This window comes from Scardinius erythrophthalmus (genome assembly GCF_964197995.2).
Source record: "Scardinius erythrophthalmus genome assembly, chromosome: 14".
Classification (NCBI taxonomy): domain Eukaryota; kingdom Metazoa; phylum Chordata; class Actinopteri; order Cypriniformes; family Leuciscidae; genus Scardinius; species Scardinius erythrophthalmus.
Window position 1 is genome coordinate 33,381,937 of NC_138234.1, and position 19,523 is coordinate 33,401,459.

The 19,523-nt window shown below is 38.4% G+C and overlaps 1 protein-coding gene across 3 annotated transcripts; it reads right to left on the reverse strand.

The window, feature by feature from the left end:
• Positions 1–93: 93 nt before the first annotated feature.
• kcnip2 (Kv channel interacting protein 2) lies at positions 94–12,758 on the reverse strand. Of its 3 annotated transcripts, XR_014031467.1 has the most exons (10): positions 12,276–12,758; positions 5,501–5,599; positions 5,251–5,375; positions 3,136–3,205; positions 2,924–2,994; positions 2,600–2,707; positions 2,391–2,495; positions 2,004–2,066; positions 1,414–1,776; positions 415–684 (listed from the first exon to the last, which is right to left on the reverse strand). XR_014031467.1 is itself a non-coding variant. In XM_081383885.1 (9 exons), the coding sequence occupies exons 1-9, from the start codon at positions 12,346–12,348 to the stop codon at positions 1,729–1,731; spliced, it is 762 nt and encodes a 253-aa protein (XP_081240011.1). In that variant the 5' UTR covers positions 12,349–12,758; the 3' UTR covers positions 94–1,728. The 3 variants fall into 3 exon arrangements, 2 of the variants coding, with proteins under 2 accessions (XP_081240011.1, XP_081240012.1); XM_081383885.1 differs by having other exon boundaries at positions 94–1,776; XM_081383886.1 differs by having other exon boundaries at positions 94–1,776; positions 5,501–5,584; positions 12,276–12,737.
• Between the last annotated feature and the right edge of the window lie 6,765 nt (positions 12,759–19,523).

A 19,523-nucleotide genomic window follows, 5' to 3' on the forward strand; every position in this document is an offset into this window, starting at 1 on the left:
TTTATTGCTAAAATGTTGACACATTTAGGTGTATCATTCAAGTATTGTAAGTGGGATTTTGTGAGCATTTATAGAAATGCAATCAACACTGCTGTGCATAGCAATCATACATTTATTTTAAATAATAAATAAATAAAACAAACTTGAAAAGGTGGACCATCACACATTCTGACAGCTTAAACATCTGATTTTGGCAGAAATATGAAGAAAAAAAATCGCATGAAATATGCATCATCTACTGAGAATTTTACAATAGTCTATAAATGATTGCATGGTCAATAAAAAAAAAATGTTTAAAACACATATAAAGGTAAAATTGCTTAAGTAATGTAAAGTAATGCGATTTCTGTGTTCAAATGTCTTATCATCAGAAATAAACTGCATTAATGGAATAAATAAAAATCATACATAAATGAATTTATGAGAATGTAAAACATTTAATCAACGCTCCACTGCGAATCTACCAACAACAGTCCCACTTTTGCATAGTTCATATGTCAAATTCCATTGATAATTGAAAATTGCTCTGCATATATTTACAATAATCTTAAGAAATGTATTACAACACAAATGAGTAAATAACATCTGACATTAATCATTTTTGTAGGTTGCGCTTATAGGATTTTCACACATTCTTGAGAGATAATGGTGACATTATATAATGTTAGTGCACTTAAAGGTGCTCTAAGCGATGTTGGGTGACGTCACTTCTTGTTGACGTTCGAAATATGGAACGGAGGCTAGCTCGACCCTCCCTCCTCCTCATCCCGTCCCCTCCCCCTCCCTTCCGTGCTTCCTGAAACAGTCTTCCTGAAAACAAACTGGATTTACGCACCTGTCCGGCAAAAACAGAGCCTCCTGAATGTCGGATTGGAAGCCCTTCCGCCGGCGGAGTTATCGCCACCTTTTGAACACTTTTCCGATGTAAATTCGGGACTTCGCGTTCCTTCTCCTTTTCCCTCTTCTTTGTTATTTGTTCATCGGAGCGTCGTCTCTTTGGTCATGTGTCGGCCATATCAACATTCTCAAGAATATACATTTTTAACGTTAGTCGTTGTCTAGGACATCTCTCCTCTAGCTAACTTCCCTCTTCATGCTTCTCTCTCCTCCACTCTACACACCCCCCTTCATGTGCACACGCACTAACCCCCCAAACCCCACCCCCAAATCATTCTTGTTGGTTATTGGCTGGAACACTGTTTGTTATGTTTCGTGGTCCAGGCTGGGCCAGTTTGTTTTTGTTGCCGTTTGTGGAGCCTGGGCTGTCTACAGAGACCGCGTTTCTTTACAGTGTGTTCAGGGGACAGGCAGCTAGCGGATAGTGAGGAGATGTTTGCTGGATGTGACAAAACATGCTTTGGCCTAAAATCGCGTGACATCGCTTAGAGCACCTTTAAACAAATTACAAGTGACAGACAAATTACAAACTGAAAGATTCACATTTTAAGTGCATTTTATGTTTTATGAACTGGCTTAAAATATCTAATCACATTATATTTAAAAATATATGTAAAAAAATGCAAAGACAGTGGCATAACAGTTGATCTTTAAAGACATAATTTCATCCTCAGGGTGTGAAATAACGTGGCATGCTCATATTGCACCAGTTCAGGGGTTCACTGTCAGTCTTTTATACAAGATGGAGGAAGTCATCAAGCAGACCAGACACCACAACAGACCAAAAACTGTTGTTGTTCAGCAATATTTCCCAGATATCATCATGCAGAGCTAAACTACATGATCCAACATATGCATGGACTCCATGATGGCCTCGTCCTGAGCAAAAATGAAAACAATTGGTAAAAAGATAAAATACAAAACAAAGAACATACTAAATATCATTACAGGTCATGTAGGTATCAGCTTAATTAATTTAAAATGCATTTTGGAATGTTAATTTGACTTTATAATGAGTAGTCACATTAACAATCAACAAAAAGTTTTTAATACCAAAAGCATAAAAAAATAGAAATCATAATTAGTTTTTGGTGTCGCCCTTGTACCGTTTGACACGATTCCAGGAATTCCTCTATTGTGACGATGCCATCGTTGTTGCGATCCATTTTCTGAGTGCAAACAGGAAAAAACAATCAATAATTAGAGACCTATATTGTGGCAGATTATTATTAGAAATAATAATAATTCAAATATAAATTAAATAACAATAATTAGTTTTATTCATGGGCTCCCAGCTAACAAAAAAATACTAAGAACGTTTTGCTAACGTTCCTATTAAGTTATGAAAAAGTTATTTCTGGATGTTCTCCAGAAATATCTTTTTTTAAATGTAAAAAAAAAAAAATTTCTCGTTTATGCAAACGTTTTTATTTATTGTTTTGCGAACATTATGGGAACATTACTTTAGAATCAAGTAGTAACACTGAAAATACCTTGAAGAAACTTTCAACATGTTCTGTAGGTGCACTGTCCTTCATATACGGATGCGTATGCTTCCCCATCATGTCATAAATGGACTTCATAATATCATTCATCTCCTAAAACAGACAGAATAAATGAATGAAAACAGTAATGGGTTCACAATGGATGGCTAAATGCCCGAAATAAAGGTTAAAATCAATAAAAATCAAACATAAAATACCTCTTTAGTGATGTAGCCATCTTTATTGAGATCATACAAACTAAAGGCCCAGCACAGTCTCTCGGTGACGGTCCCACGCAGAATGTTGGACAGGCCAACCACAAAGTCCTGCAGCCAATGAGAAATAAGTAACATATTTATGATAATAACAGCAAATCATCTATTGATTTGGTCACAAAATCAGATTTATGAGAAGATAACAATTTACAATAAAAGCATAAAATCCATGTAATTGACTTGAGGTTACTTTTTACATAACAATTGTATATTACTATATGGTTTTTAAGGAATTCAAATATGTATATGAATAAACGGCAAACTGACCTCAAAACTAACCGCTCCGTTCCTGCGCCGATCAAAGGCCTCAAACAGGAAATGTGCATATGCACTAGAATCTGCAAAAGATTGAGCGTAAAACATCAGACTTAATTTGAGAAACAAAAGAGGGATTTATGAAGGCCAGGTCTAAATTTGATTAATTAAAGTGTTGGAACAAATTAATTTAATTGAATTACCTTCATGCTTTATTCACTTACCTCCTTGAGGAAAAAAGTGAGAGAAGATTAACTTAAAAGTCTCTTCATTTACTGCTCCAGTGGGACATTCCTAAGGCACAATAAAATACTCATAAACAAAAATATACTGAGAGGATATTTACATATTTACAATATATTTAATAGTCTTAAAGGTACAGTAACATTCTTTTTGCCTGTTTAATAGAGTGCATTAGCGCCCGCCCAGTTTTTCAGTGGCGTTGATTCCCAGTATTTCTTCCATTCATTTCTCCCATAGGGATTTCACAAATGTCTTTGTTAAAGAATTACAATGCATGAACCAACCAGCTACAAGGTGAATCACAACGTTGCAAACTTTGATTGAAAAAGACAAAGGTACAAGACTATGTACTTAACGGTTTTAGAAAATGGAACTACAAAAAAAAATGAAAGAACTACAATCCCATGAAGCATTGCAAACAGCATAATCGAAATAAAAACGATGGAGACTCATTTATAAATATTATATAGAGATTACATAGAGAAAAACAAGAATTTTGAGCGTGTATGGAGACTGGATTACATAATTCCCAGTGCTTCATGGGAGTTGTACAGTAAATACTGAGGCTAACTCCCATTCACCCGGCCACTGGAGGGAGCCCTCTCCCAAGTATTGATCATGGACTGTTTCATTGGTGGTTAATCCCTGTTTGCCACATGTATAAATAGCAATGTTCATGCCACTGCACTTTGCAAAGTATTGCCAGTCTCCACTGCCTTGCCAAGTGTTTTCCATTGCCTGCTGTTCTTGTCTATTGTTTTGACCTTCATGTCGGTTTCCTTGGATGTCGTTTGTTGGATTGCCCTTCTGCTTTGTTTGCCTGGTTGGATTGTTTTCAAGTTACTGAATTTCTGTCTGTAATTTCGACTACATCTCCCTTTCAATTTGGATTTGTCTGCTGTGTGCTTTCAATAAACTTCCTGCAAATGGTTTCTGCCTCCATGCCAAATTCATAACAGAAGTGGGCGGAGCTTAAGAGCTCTTTTGGTCGATTTTGCTGGTTGTGACTCTCTGATTGGTGGAATCATGGGTAATGTAGTTTCACACCATGAATTCTGCTGTTAAACATGATTTTTAAAAATAACGGCTGATGGCTTCAACGGAAAAAACGGTAAAAACTGCATATAAATGTATAAACAATGCTGTATGCCGGGCTAAATGCACTTGTTGTATGTGTGAACTATGATGAGAAGAACCAGGTATGCTTGAGCATTCTGTCCTTTTTAGGGTCGCATCTTGTGACACCACGTCTGGTTTTTGGTTTGTTTAGATGTCTTTAGTCCATGTAGTGTTCATCTCTCAGTCGAACCACACCAGAGTTCGTTTCAATAGCCTGGAAATCCAGACCCAAATTTGAAAGATTAATGGTGTGGCATCGAGTAATGAAAATCACCCAGCTCGAGGGGCGGCACCAAGCATGCATTTGAAAATCTCACTGCACGCAATTGGATAACACTACGACCAATCACAACAAGCCCCATACGCTTAGCTACCAGCGGAGCTAACAGGTAGATTAGACTCTTAATGTATCCGGTCGGCAAAACAGCAAAAACTTCCTTCTTGCAAAGGAACGATTCGAGCGCCGTCTTCTGTTCCTGTTTTAGATAAAAAGCCAAGTCTAACTCGTTCATTGTAGCGGCCAAAGCCGTTTCAAACAACTGGTGTTCATCCATAGCCATCTTGCAATGTTTACTAATGACTTCGACGTCACAGCGCTGTCGTCATCTTTAGCTCGCCTCTGGCCCGCCTATATCAGATAACCCGATGTGATTGGTGCAGCTCGGATACAAGGGCATATTTAATGAGCATCATTACTCGACGCCAGAGTAACTCGCTGAGCAAATTCAACTTGTGCTCCCGTGACAACTCTGGATTACCGGGGTCCCTTTTCAAGTGGCTCGATCCTCTTGTTTGATGCGCAGCCAGGGTTTGGAAGGCAGCATTCACACTTGTTCAAATTAACTGCACTTACAGAGCAATCGCACAAGGGTTCGCTTTAATTAAACCAAACATGCCAAGTGTGAACACACCCTTATTGTTGGGTCTATTAACAGGCCAAACTGGAGAGGACCTTACAAAGGCATTACGTTTCTTACATTTTTGAAACTTCTGTAGAGGACTTTTAGCTCTGCTCTGGTGAACTTGGTCAGTTCCATCAGTTTATCCACACTATCCGGCCTGTAGCACACGGTAGCAATCTCAAAATCCTCCTCAATGCTGTCTATATAACAGATGAAAACATTAAAGAAACATACAAATTACTGAATTTATGTTAGAGAAATATGTCTAATCAGTCAAGGGGAAAGAATGCACAGAAAGGAAAGCATCAGACAGTGGGTCACTTGCTTTGCCTGACAGCTGGGTTTGAGTCCACATGACAGCAGGGCAGGAGCTTGAGGAAGCGCTGTTTCATGTTCTTCTTCCTCTGGCCTGAGGGAGGGTTACCTGCAAACACAGGCAACTGCTTAGCTACGCAGAAGTGCTTTGTAAATCAACTGCATTACAAGGACACAAAACTATTCACAAAATGGCAGTCAGTCACAGTCAGTTGGCACAGTTTGCTGCTCTGGCTTTGATTAAAAAATGAATCGGATCACTGAATCTGAAGAATTGAATTTAACACACACTGTTTCTTTGACCCTTTTGAGTGTGCTGGACATGGCATTTTGATATCAGTGTGTAAATTCCATAGAACTGGGACAAATTGAGACTTCGGTGAGATTTCACGGGACAAAGTGCAGTAGGTCCATAGTGTAGCGATGCATGAAGCACCACTTATTCAAAAGCCAAACCAAGCAGTTTTATATATATTGATAAACATGGTGAATTCGAGTAACAGTTCAACAAATTTTAATCAAATGTGAAATCCGCACAGGAAAATTTCTCCCTCACATGAATCTTATGAAAGCTTGTTTCCGCCATGGAATTAAAAAATGAAAAAGGTAATTGTGACTTTTTATCTCACATTTCTAACTTTTCTTCTCACAATTCGGAGAAAAAAAGTCACATTTGCAGGCTATAAACTCGCAGTTTCAAGAAAAAAATAGTCTGCCTTTTTTTCTCATAATTGTGAGATATAAACTTTCAAATTGCGAATAATGAAGTCAGAGTTGGAAGATATAAACTTGCAATTCTGAGAAAAAAGTCAGCTCACAATTCTGACTTTATAACTTGCAATTGAGAGTTTATATCTCACAATTCTAAGAAGTATCTAACCTTCCATTCAATCACATGGATAAAAGCAATATCACACAAGCAAGAGTGTTGTTGTTCTGATATTCAGATCACAGAGTGGAATTACTATAATACAACCGTTATAATAAAACCGTAATAAAAGTTAATATCAAATAACTTGATTTTGGACATAATATTGAGAATATTTTTTTGCAGCGGTTTTTTCTTCTTTCTTTTTCATTTTGAAATATGGATTTTCCAGCTTTCCAGTAACTCTGCCTGGAGCAGGGGACCGTCCATTGGAGGACAATGCCCGGGACTTTATCAATCTGGCGTACTTGAATCGCTATCCGAACCGCTGTCCAAGGCACGCCTTCCAGTGGATGGTCAAAGGGAAGATTTTGTGGAGTTTGTGGAGTGGGTGTGGATATGTAGTGGATCCAGCGCAGACGGAGAGCTTGAGCATCGTGCGATGCCTTAGCCAGTCATCACCCTGCAGCCCGAGCTTCGAACAAGTTTGACCAGGTGCGTGAGTCTGCAACACCGTATGACGTTATGGGAGTACTGGTAGAATTCAAGGGAATGGAGGAAGACCCCGCCCACACTCCCACCACTGAGGGAGAGCTGCATCTGGTCTCTGCAAACTGTTTATGTGGTGACTTAGAAGAGGATGTTTACCTTAATCTCCTGTACCCGCTGGTCCCATTCAGCTCAAAATCTCCTGTGTTTCCGCCGAGTTCAGAATCTCCTGTTCCCGCCCAGCCTCCTTCTCCTGCCTCCTTTTCAAAAAGCCAGTTCCTCAGCCCCGCCTCCACTCCTCCTCTGACACCTCTCCACGTTGTGGGTTTACCTCTGGTTTTCTGGTCTTCAGCTCCACCCTGTAAAGTGGATCCCCCGGCTTCGCTTTCAGCCACTGATCCCGTCACTCCATCTTGGCCTGTGGACTCATCGGCTCCGCCTTGGCTCCTCCCTCCCTCGGCTCCACCAGAGACAATCATCCTCACGGCTCCACCAGGCTCCCTTGTCCCTCCGGCTTCTCCTTGGCTCCTCCCTCCCTCGGCTCCACCAGAGACCATCATCCTCGCGGCTCCACCAGGCTCCCTCGTCCCTCCAGCTTCGCCTTGGCTCCTCCCTCCCTCGGCTCCACCAGAGACCATCATCCTCGCGGCTCCACCAGGCTCCCTTGTCCCTCCTCCCTCCCTCGGCTCCACCAGAGACCATCATCCTCGTGGCTTCACCAGGCTCCCTTGTCCCTCCGGCTTCTCCTTGGCTCCTCCCTCCCTCGGCTCCACCAGAGACCATCATCCTCGCGGCTCCACCAGGCTCCCTCGTCCCTCCGGCTCCGCCCTGGTCAGACATCACCCCGCCTGCTCCACGGACTTACTGTCCCGTCTCTCCACCCCTTCGGTTCCATGTTCCCGCTGGCTTCGCCTCTGCCCTTGGCCCCACCGGCTCCACCTTTAAATCTCATCGCTGTGGCTCCGTCTCCGGTACACTACCATTGGCTACATCTCCATCAGTAGTCCCCTTGGTGTCATCAGCCAAACCTCCACCATGGCTACTTCCTCTGGGTTGTGTTCTGGGTCTGCCTGGCTCCTCCCACTGTCATTGCCACCCTGGTCTCTCCCTCCGTCAACTCCTTTGATGTCCTGCCGTTTGCCAGCCCCTCCTCCCCACCCTCCCTCCTCTTTTGGACTTCTTGTTATGGTGCAAGGACGCGTCTTTCCGGAGGTGGCGTACTGTCAGAATTGTGTTGTTCATTGTATTTTGATTTGGTTCTGTTTTCCTGCCATATGTATCCTGACCTATGCCCCTTTACCCTCATTTACTATTCCCAACATTACTCCACTAATATAGTCCACTTGAAGGAGTGAATGAAAACGAGTGAGTGAATTCGGACACTGAGTGCACCGGAAGGGCTGCCGCTTTTGCATAGTTTGTGCTTGCTGTTTAATAATTAATTGAAATGTAGCAAACTGGCAGCTCCAGTAGTAATGAAAAGATTTATCCTGAACTCTGTCATGGAGACTAGCATGTATAAATGGTAATTAAACAATTCAACAATCAATTAAAAAAGGAATTTATACCTGTATGGCATTACGTTGGACTAGCACGGTTTGGTATGGCGGCGCTATCTCCTGGCGAGACGCGTGAATTCATTCAGCACACGACTCTCACAGTGTATTATGGGTATTCTCTAGCTGCTGAGCATACATTGGTTTAACACATGTTATTGCGGTTCACTGTGGGATTGAATGAGTTTAACATCCACTATGGTTTCGGACACCACTACAAATGCCTGTCCCCTCAAATAGTGCCCTATTTAAGGGTATAGGGGGCGATTTCAGACACAGCCCTAGTTTCCCTGTGTTAACCTGTTAGTCTAATTAAGTTCACCAGTTGATCATTAAGTTTCCTCGTTTACCTCAGTGTATTTAAGTCCTGAGTTTCCCTTGTTCATTTGTCTGTTCTACGTCTATATTAGTTGGTTGTTCTGTGTGCTAATAATCTCCTGAGTGTTTGGTTTTTTGATTTATTGTTTACTAAAATGTTACTGCTGCAACTAGTTCCTGCATCTACTCATCCTTGCTGCAACCATTTGTGACAGACAGTTGACAGCAAACAATTTTTCCCAGAGTGTTCTGGGAATGTTAATGTTCCCAGAACAGACATCATAATGTTCTCTGATGGTTAGCCAGGAAAAGTTGTCTTTACATAAATAAAACATTCCCTGTAGGTTTGGACAATGTTCCCCTAACATTCCCAGTATGTTCCCAGGACATTCTTATGTGGTTTCCAAAAAATAACCATATGGGAACGTTAGGGGAACGTTCAGTGTTTTTTGGGACTGCTGTGGCGTTCCTGAATGAATTTTAGCAAATCGGTTGAGTGAATGACTGAATCACTTACAGAGATAGTTGCTTATCATCCGTATCTCCAGCTTTGATGAAAAGAAAAAATTAAATTCTTAAGGGAAATTAAAGTTTTGTGACTGACGTATAATTTCAAATTCTAATTATAAGAACATTTTAAAAGAATTTTAATTTCATAGTAATGAAATTACAGACATATGACATTGCAGTTACTTCCCGTCATATTATTACCAAAGTATTACGAATATAAGTAGTAGCCTATGTAACTGGAATGTTCTTGGTTATCTTATAACTTTAAGAGACCGTACTCACCACATGAGCTGGTAATTTGGTTGTAATATAATTATGAGCATGCAACATCGTAGTTGTGTTCCATTTGTCCTCAAAAGTAGGAAAGTCCTAGTTCCCAGTAGGAACTTTTAACTGGAAACCTCCCTCAAGTCAAAGTTGCATATGGAAAACCAATTTGGCTGTGTTACTTTACTTTAAGTGAAACAGAAGTAATATATTGTTTATTATTAGCACTTATTAATACTTATTTGTGTTTGTCTAAATAAACTCAGTGGTGCACACAGTACTATACAACTGCTATTTGTGACAGGATTGAATGAATCATGACTCACATATAAACACCTGCAACCTGCAAAAAAGTCCTAACTAGAGCACCAATAGCCTGTCTGGAGTGCGCAAACACAGACAGTTATTAAAGTATCAAAGTGGACCATTGGAACAAACCACACTCACTAAAACCAATCCTAATGAGTCATGAATAAAACATCAAACTAAAATTCAGAGAAAAAATTTAAATTAAATAACTTATTTTCAGATCAGACCTGAAATCAGTTTCACTGAATGTATTTGTTACTGTTGGCACTGAGCTTTATGTGCATATCTATCATCAACCGAGTTCATGTCACTTCATTTCTGTGAATTATTTCAAACACCTGGTTCTCCAGAGCACTGGGATGGAAAAACAAACAAAACCAGTGCTACGCTGAACACACAGCGCATGCGCACAAGCATCACTGCCCCACTTCAGGTTATGAACATCAACACACTGAACAAACTATGCTTCACCAAATGATTGAGGTCACTTATACACTGATAAATAGTGTGCCTATTCCCTATTATTATTATGCATAACAATAATGTCTAAATGGCAGATTAATATGACATAGGCTACATTATATATATGTATAAAATTTCATCTTAACACATGGCCACCCAGAGTATTTTTTCATATTTTTTTGTCAATTTTAACAGGAAAGTTATCGATTAATCATGACTTTTGTGTATGTGTGATTTCAGTTGCTCCAACATTTTCTCGTAAATTTAGAATATATTTTAGTACGAAAGTTATTGATGAATCATGATTTTTATGTAGTGATTTCAGCTACTCCCATACTGTCTCCATATTGTCGAGAAATGTTAGATCACAGTGAATTCACACTAAACAAACGAACAGAATGAGAGTTTGACACAATGATATCACAGAGGTCTCACGTGGTGAGCTCACAGTTTGAGCACAGAGCTGTGAGGTTACACTTTTAGCAAACACTGTGACCTCACGTTGAGACCACATCGTGAGTATCCTGGGAGCTCATGGTGAGATCACTGTGACATTAAATTGTTGACTGGGCCAGCTTTAGGATTTTAGGATCCTATGTTTTGAATAGGAAGCTCCAGTGGAGGAATAGCAGCGGTGTCAAGTGGTTATAGCGGGAAGTTATCGTCAGCTGTCATCTCACAAACACAGATCCATTTTGGACATTCATGTATATTTATTTAACGAATGAATGAAATAATGAATCACTTGGCTTAGCCTACAACCGATTGCTATGGAGAAAGAGAATGTTCCTTATCAACTTGCGTGCATTTCGTTTATTGACACCTTTCTTGTTACGTGACAATCTGTTCGTCCATCTATGCAGTTTTTATGACCTCAGTTATTGAGACACTGCAGTGAATATTATATTAACATTATAGATTGACTTTAGGCAACGGTACAGCTGTGACACTGACAAAGAGGAGGTCTCACTAAACTATAACTGACTATACTTTATCAATTATTTAAGCCATATTATAAAGCCTTGTTGTGACAAGATATGAGATATGACTAGCATGAAATGGGTCGAGTGATTTAATAGCCTACTTTGCTGGGGGATTAGTATTAGTATAGCCTATAGTTGGTAGACTGGTAAATTAGTTTAATAAGATAGTTGGTAAGTGTGTTGTTAATTTAGTGATTTTACTGCAAATTAACAAATCTAAAACTGAATGTAGATATATTATCAAGTTTGTTACTGTTGCAGATTTCACAGAAAATTAGCTATTTGTAAAGTATGTAAGCTAGTATACTAATTTGTTCAGTTAGTTATCTAGCTGGTTAGCAGTTTAGTTAGCAAGGCTGACTTGCTAACTTAAGTTTAAATATATATTTCACATGCTGTGACTGGTCACCACCAGTGTAAGTAGTTTTATTTCACTGCAGTGTTGCAAAAACTGAGGTCATAAAAACGACATAATTATCATATAAAATAATTCATGCTTTTTAACATAGCTTGAGATGGAGTTTAGCATGTCACAGAATGTCGATACCCAGGTCGGCTATTGCAGTGTCTCTTAGGAAGTCTCTTTCAAATATGAAACACAAAACGTGACTAATTTAACACTGTTAAGTTAAATAAGTAATTTAGGCTACAGTTAAGTGAAATTATGCTAATCTAAATAATATCTGGATAAGCGCAGCATGTATTATGCAAAAACTGCCTTTCAACATTAAAACGGTGAAGCGTAAAGTGATTAAACTGCAATATCTCTCATTAAAATGCGTCATTCGCACAACAACTGTAACATTAACAGTTTTTTTTGAGGGATGTGACATCGATACATGGGAAATCAGGCGGTGAAAGTATTTTTGAAAAGTGAAAACCTAAACGAAACAACTAAAATGTCAGTCAGTGTTTGTTGGGCATAACGTCAGCAAACTTTATCCGAGAACTGAGAAAAATATAAATAGTTCGTCGTCGTGGTAGTGTCTCGTGTCATTGGTGTGTGATGTTTAGTGCACTCACCAGTGAGCAGGTCGCTGGACCCTTCGCATTCTCCAGTAGTGTTCAAACTCTCATCTCTAGATCTCACCTTCATGTCGTCTTCGCACGGAATACACTCAGATAAATACCTCCAATCCCGTCAGAGAGAGAAACACTATTGCATTACCTGCCAATAAAGCCAGGTAATGTATATGCAGAGCTTTAGAGTGTGAATAATGTTGTTATATTTCCATTAGAAGTTCCCATCGGTCGTCAGCTGCGCGCAGGGTTGACTTTGCTCCAGTATCCGGTTCGTTCAAGCGGAACATGTGTAGACTGTTATGACTGTACTATCAAAGACAGTTCTTCTGTGTTATTATAAAAGAGTCTCTGCACCGCCTCACTGCCATCTGCTCTGCCCTACTGCAATATGAATGAAATTGCTCAGTGAATCAGGACTGTGTGTCTCCAAGCCTGAGTCACACAGCATGTTTGGGCATCATCATCACTGGCACGTTCCAAATCAAATCAGAACCATGTTAGCGCGTTCCAAAACATTCCAGCACCAGCAGTGGCACATTCCAAAGCAAAAGTAGTTTTGGCTCTTTGTGAATAATAATTTTGTCTCTTTCTGGATCAATTATTTTTTAGTTTCTAATCAAAAGCATTTTATTTTGTTCTGCCACAAAAAAAAAAAAAACATTTCTGTGCATTTCAAATCTAAACTTCTTTTTGCATGCCACAAATAATACTTTCTAGTTCTCCATAATAATTTTTGTGAATTCAGAATCAAATATGTTGCATTCTGGAATTAAATTTTCCAAAACTAAAGATTGTGTGTGTGTGTGTGTGTGTGTGTGTGTGGCATTTTCTAAATAATTTAGCACACTTTACAAATCAAACGCATTTTTATTTCTGAATAAAATAGGTTTTTACAGATTCTGAATCAAAAGCATTTTTACACATTTTGAATCAAAGGCATGTTTGTTTGTTTTCTACAAAATAATTTTCTGAATTTTTTTCGGCATTCCACATTTACACATTATAAATCATAAGCCTATTTGGCTTTTTCCAGATAATACTTACTCATTCCAAATCGAAGAATTGGTGTGCATTCAGAATCAAATATGTTGCATTCTGGAGTAACATTTTCCAAATCTAAAGCATTTTTTTGGCATTTTGCAAATAATAATTTAGTACACATTCCAAATCAAAAGCATTTTTGAGCACATTCTGAATCATAAACATTTTTTATACAGTCCAAATCAAAAGGCTCCCAATTTTGCAACATTTTTTCTACATTCTAAATGTTTTTTTCCAAAATCATTGTTTGAGCATTCCAAATCAAAAGTGATTTTAAGTGTTCCGAATCAGCAGTTTCTGAAATCAGCATTGCACTGTATATTTTTGGCATAATCCAAATGAAAAGCAGTTTGTATCAAAAGCATAAATTAGCCAAACTGATGCTTTCATAGATGAATCTTCTAAATACCTTTTCTTTTCTTGTCTTCCAAATGTCTAAATAATATGAATAAATCATTTTTGTGGTTCGAAATTTTGCACATATTTAATATTTCATAAGCCAGAGCCTGTAGTGCAAGGATGATTTTTTTTTTGTCTTGAACTATTTTTAAACCGTACTTCTCCAAAAAAAGATTTCTCTTATCTTCTCCAGAAAGCTAAATTAATGACATAATGCTGTTAGGATATATAACTGTTAGGATGATTATGAATCTGTAAGCACATCTTCTGATATAATATTAGGTTTATATTTATCCATTTAAAGTCTGATAACATGAGAGCAAAGAAAAGGACGTGGGCTGACAGCACAGATTCTTGATCATGAGCATTTCAGATGCTCTAATAATAAAATACTGAGTCAATGCTCCTCTGATGCGCACAAAGTATGCACTTTGTAGGCCCTACATGTTGTAATAAAAAGCTTTTTAAGAACTGCAACAAGGAGATCTAAGTTAGATGATGGGATAGAGTTATTTTAGATATAATGCTTTATATAATTCATGGACTTAGCGTTAAAATGTGTCGATGGCATTTTAGAAATCAGCAAATATCCCTCAACAATATATTGTTTGCAAACATATTTTTTATTGAATTTTACAACACATTTAACAAAAGAACAGATATAGTCCTCTTAAATACAAATATAACTTACTCACAACCCTCCCCTTCCCAATAACCCAGGCAGTTAGTAAAAATAATAAATAAATAATAATAATAAAAAAAAAAATAAAAAAATAATAATAATAATAAATAAATAAATCCATAGACAATGGTTTAAATTATACACTTCTGTTAAGCATTTACTACAACTTCACACATCTATAGCCTCTTCAATATCACCTTCTTTGACAAATCTCAAGAACATATCCCAAATTTCGTAGAATTCAGAAGACTTTCCCTTAATAACATATGTTAGTTTCTCAAGGGCCAAACTGGAAATCAGGTTTTTTAGCCAAAGTCCAAGGGAAGGACAACTTGTATCCTTCCAGCAAAGGGCAATTGAACGCCTGGCTTGTAGTAGGCACAAATCCACCAATTTTTTCTCTTTGTTGGGCAGAGAATAATTGTCTACATAAATACCAAATATACATATTATCGGGCTTAAAGATATAGGGGTAGTCGTAAATTGAGATATATAATGAGTAACTTTCCTCCAAAACTTTTGCACCTCAACACATTCCCATACACAATGAAAAAATGTGCCTTGGTAAATATTGCATTTAAAACACAAGTCAGGAATATTAGGGTTAAATTTATTTAATCTTACAGGAGTGATATAAGTTCTCATTATCCAGTTATATTGTAATAGTCTTAAACGAGTATTTATAGTTTGAGTTTGTGCTTTTAAACATATTGTACCCCACTCATCTAATGAAATGTCTTTATTTAAATCCTGCATCCATTCTCGTCTTTTATGTTCAGAATTTTCTTTATGATTCTGAACAATATATTGTTTATGTGTTGGCCATTTGTTTTTTCAACTGTAAAAAATTTACTGTAACTTACTGGTTGCAATTTTGGGTTCCAGCAAACCTGTAAATTAACAAGAGTACCGTAAATCGTCAACTGCAATTATAAAAACAGCAAAACAAGATCAGCTGTGAATTTACAGTTCTTTACTCTCATCTACTTTACAGTATCTTACTGTAATCATAATACCATGCACTAAAACCTGTGTTAACTCATTTCATTTGAGGAAACTGATTGTCTTAAATTGGTCATAACACTAGGACCCTTTAAATCCCAACAGATCATTAAACACTAACATATCGCCATATATCATAAAATAACACTTCTGTTCAACATTTACTCTCATGATCAATCATTAAGTTCACAGAAATTATATTTTTTTTTCGTTTAGTGAATTAGACCGTTAGATTTTACAGTAAACCACTGACTTCCAGCCACAGCCTTAGATGAAATCATCTGAAGATAAAATACATTAAACTTCTCTAGATCTCAGCAGAGGATTGAACAACTCAACATCAACATGCAGCTTCACTTATTATGACCGCCGCTAGCGTAGCTAGCGAAAGCGGTCATATAGGGATTGTCAAAGTTTTTTTTGTTTTTTTTTCGTCACCTTACTGATTTTTTCGTCAACGATACCAGGGACACCGAAGCACCGGGGAACATGAAATTTGGTGGGCATGTAGCCCCACTACACTTCTACGGAAAAATTTCGTTTGGTCCCCGGGGGCCACTCCCCCCCCGCGCTGGGCCCCCCCAAACCCCAAAAAATGCAGTTTTTCCTAAATAACTACCTGAACCGTGGCACCGAGGATGAAGAAATTTTTATGGTATGTTGGTCTACTAGACTTTTACGGAAAAATTTCGTTTGGTCCCCGGGGGCCACTTCCCCCCCCGCGCTGGGGCCCCCGTAAATTTTTCGTCAACGATACCAGGGACACCGAAACACCGGGGAACATGAAATTTGGTGGGCATGTAGCCCCACTAGACTTCTACGGAAAAATTTCGTTTGGTCCCCGGGGGGCACTCCCCCCCCCCCGCGCTGGGCCCCCCCAAACCCCAAAAAATGCAGTTTTTCCTAAATAACTACCTGAACCGTGGCACCGAGGATGAAGAAATTTTTATGGTATGTTGCTCTTAAGGGCCCACATCAACCTAGCCCATAATCACTAATTTGTGATTTGCGCCCCTCCCATAAAAAATGAAAATGCAATATTATTCTGCTTTAATCGCCCCTATCTTCAGTTGAGATGTTCAGAACTGCACCATATTTCATGTGTATGATTAACTTGACATCCTCTGGGGGTATCCTCTGCTAAGTTTTGTAGAATTTCATCCATGGGGGGGTATAAAATAAATTCATTTATGTGCACATTTAGTGACTGTACACTCATCGGCCTGTAGATGGTGCTGTTGAGCGAAGGGTTGCTGGTTTAGGATGATACTGTCACACACACACATGCAGGAATACAAACAAACGCAAGCATGCACACACACTGACATCCACACGCACAGACACACACACACCCATACACACATACAAATCCACATGCACAGACACACACACACAAACACACACGTGTACACATGTACGCACACATACATACACGCACAGACACACACACACACACACACACACACACACACACAGACACACACATACACAAACACACACACACACATATACACACACACACACACACACACACACACACACACACACACACACACACACAGACAGACATGCACATACTATTACTTTTTTTAGGTATATACATAAACACGCAATACAGCCAAATTACTCCACGTCATTTATTTTTGTGGAAAGCCAGTGCAGGCCTGAGCGGCGGTCATATTTTGTACCGCGATGCGGTACATCTAGTTACTAACCAGTTTGACTTTATGTCTGTCATACGTCTGCAGAAGTTCTTATTGAGAATCGTTTGCGGTCATCATTATGGTGATCAGTGTTTGCTTTAGTTTGGCTGTTGACCCTTTAGTTTTTCTCTGTTTGCTGTAATTGTGTGGACAAATTTTCTATGGCAGATGTGATCTGGTGATGTTGGCCGTGTATTGATGATGTCTTCATTAATTTAATACAGTATGTCATAATAAGTAGTGACCTGATCTCATCTCTGTAGTCTCTGATTATCTGGGTCATTTACAGGTGTGCTGTGTTTTTACAGTATAATTGTAGTTGATGATTTAAAGTACTCTTGTTAATTTACAGACTTGCCCAAAATTGCCAGTAAGTTACTGTACATTTTACAGCAATTTTTCACAGTTTAGATCTAATATGATTCATGTGCCTTCAAGAGACCAGTTGCAAAAGAAATTGCTGAATAGGAAGTTAAAAAGTTTAAGAAAGAAAAAATTAAACAAAAGGCAAGAATGAAGATAGAGACAGAAAATAAAGAGATTGAAGAGTGGAAATATGGTTGGGCAAGATAAGCCTAAAGAAAGAAAATCAACATTGATTTTATGCAATTCAGCCTTAGCTAAGCCAATGGATACGGTCTCTAAGCAGCTTTTCAGGAAATCCGTCCAAACACAGGACTCTTGAGAGAAACTGAACCATACACCCATCCATCTCCTCAGACATGAGGTAATGAGAGATCAGTCTGTGATCAATGTTCATTGGTTCGTCAAAATTTAGTCTCTCGTTTTTTTTATTTTTTTTACTGTGTTCCATAGATAACATGTTGCACTAAAGTTGTGGTCGCATTTGTTGTTTGGAAAATGCGATCCAGTAATTTCAATAGAGTTTCAATTACAGTTATGTCGAAAATTCATTGAATTTTGAATTAAAGGGGTGGTATAATGCCTTTTTCACAAGATGTAAAATAAGTCTCAGGGCCCGTATTCATAAAGATTCTAAGAATCCTCTCAGAAAACTCTTTATTTAGCTTAAAAACTTTTACGTAGGAGTCTTAGCTTAAGAGCAATTCGGGACTGATCTGAGAGCAACTCTGAGTAAGGAAAAGACAAAAACTTTTATCTTAGTAAGAAGGCGGGGTTGACCCCGTTGCTATGTATGACACAATCTTTTGAAGACTGTGATTGGCTGGTTGTCCAAGAAGGGGAAAAAAGTGATTTTAAGTATAGGGTCTATTCTAAGCCTTCACTTTGAAATTACATGCGCAATTTTTCCTATTTGACCGTTCTCACACACACACATTATATATATAAATCCTTATTTTATTAACCATGCTGTTGATTTCCTATAAGGTATTTGCTTGGCTTAGAATGATAAAAATTGTTCCACTCTTTCTAATTACACTGATTGTTGGCATGTCTATTTAAATGGTGGTTTGAATGTTGGTTTTAATGTATCAAACATGGAATTTTCCGAGTTGCCAAATATCGTAATGTAGTGATTACTTTCATTTCGGGCGCTATGGCATTTCTGCGCTGTGTCGGAGATATTAGCGTGTCTCTAAAAAGATCAGTCACAAACATGATCCCTGCACGATCTAATCTAAAGCGTCTTATTAACTCATTGTCATCCATTGTCTGCAACACATTTCTTCTCCTTCTTTGTCTTTCTGCCATTTTCTCCTCTGCTAAAGAAACTCTTAAGCCTCTTAAAAGTCCTCGTCCGTACTCCTAACAATTTTGACCTTAAGACCTCTTTTAAGGGTTAAGATGCTTTCTGAATTACTTTTTTCTTTACTAGGATTTTTTCTTTAAATTTAAGAGTAAACGCCCACATTTCTAAGAATTTTCTTAGAATTTTGTCACTAGGAGCTACTCTTTACATTAAGATTCTTTATGAATACGGGCCCTGATGTCCCCAGAGTGTGTATGTGAAGTTTTAGCTCAAAATACCCCACAGATATTTTTATTTAGAATGTTAAAGTTTTCACTTTTTAAGGGTGAGCAAAAATGCAGTTTTTGTGTCTGTCCCTTTAAATGCAAATGAGCTGCTGCTCCCGGCACAGGGGGCGGAGCTACAACAGCTTGTGTCCTGAAAATTTCAAAAACTTTTTTGTTTATGTTTGAATGTATGTAGCTGATGTGGAGTTAACTATCTTTCTAATCATTGATTAGCATATTCTGTCAAGATAATCTATAAATCATGTTCCCGGGGGCGGGGTTTATGTAAATTTTAGGGTTGGTGATGTCACTAACCCTGGAGGAATGTCGTGTAGTCCCAACCAGCCGTTTGTTGTAGTCCTTAAAAAGCGATTTCTGTAAAAGCAAATATCTCCCTTTGCTTTGAACTTAGAGCGTTGTAACTTTGCAGATGTTGTTTATGCTCAAACAGCAACATTACACACTAACTAAAGTTAGAAAAGT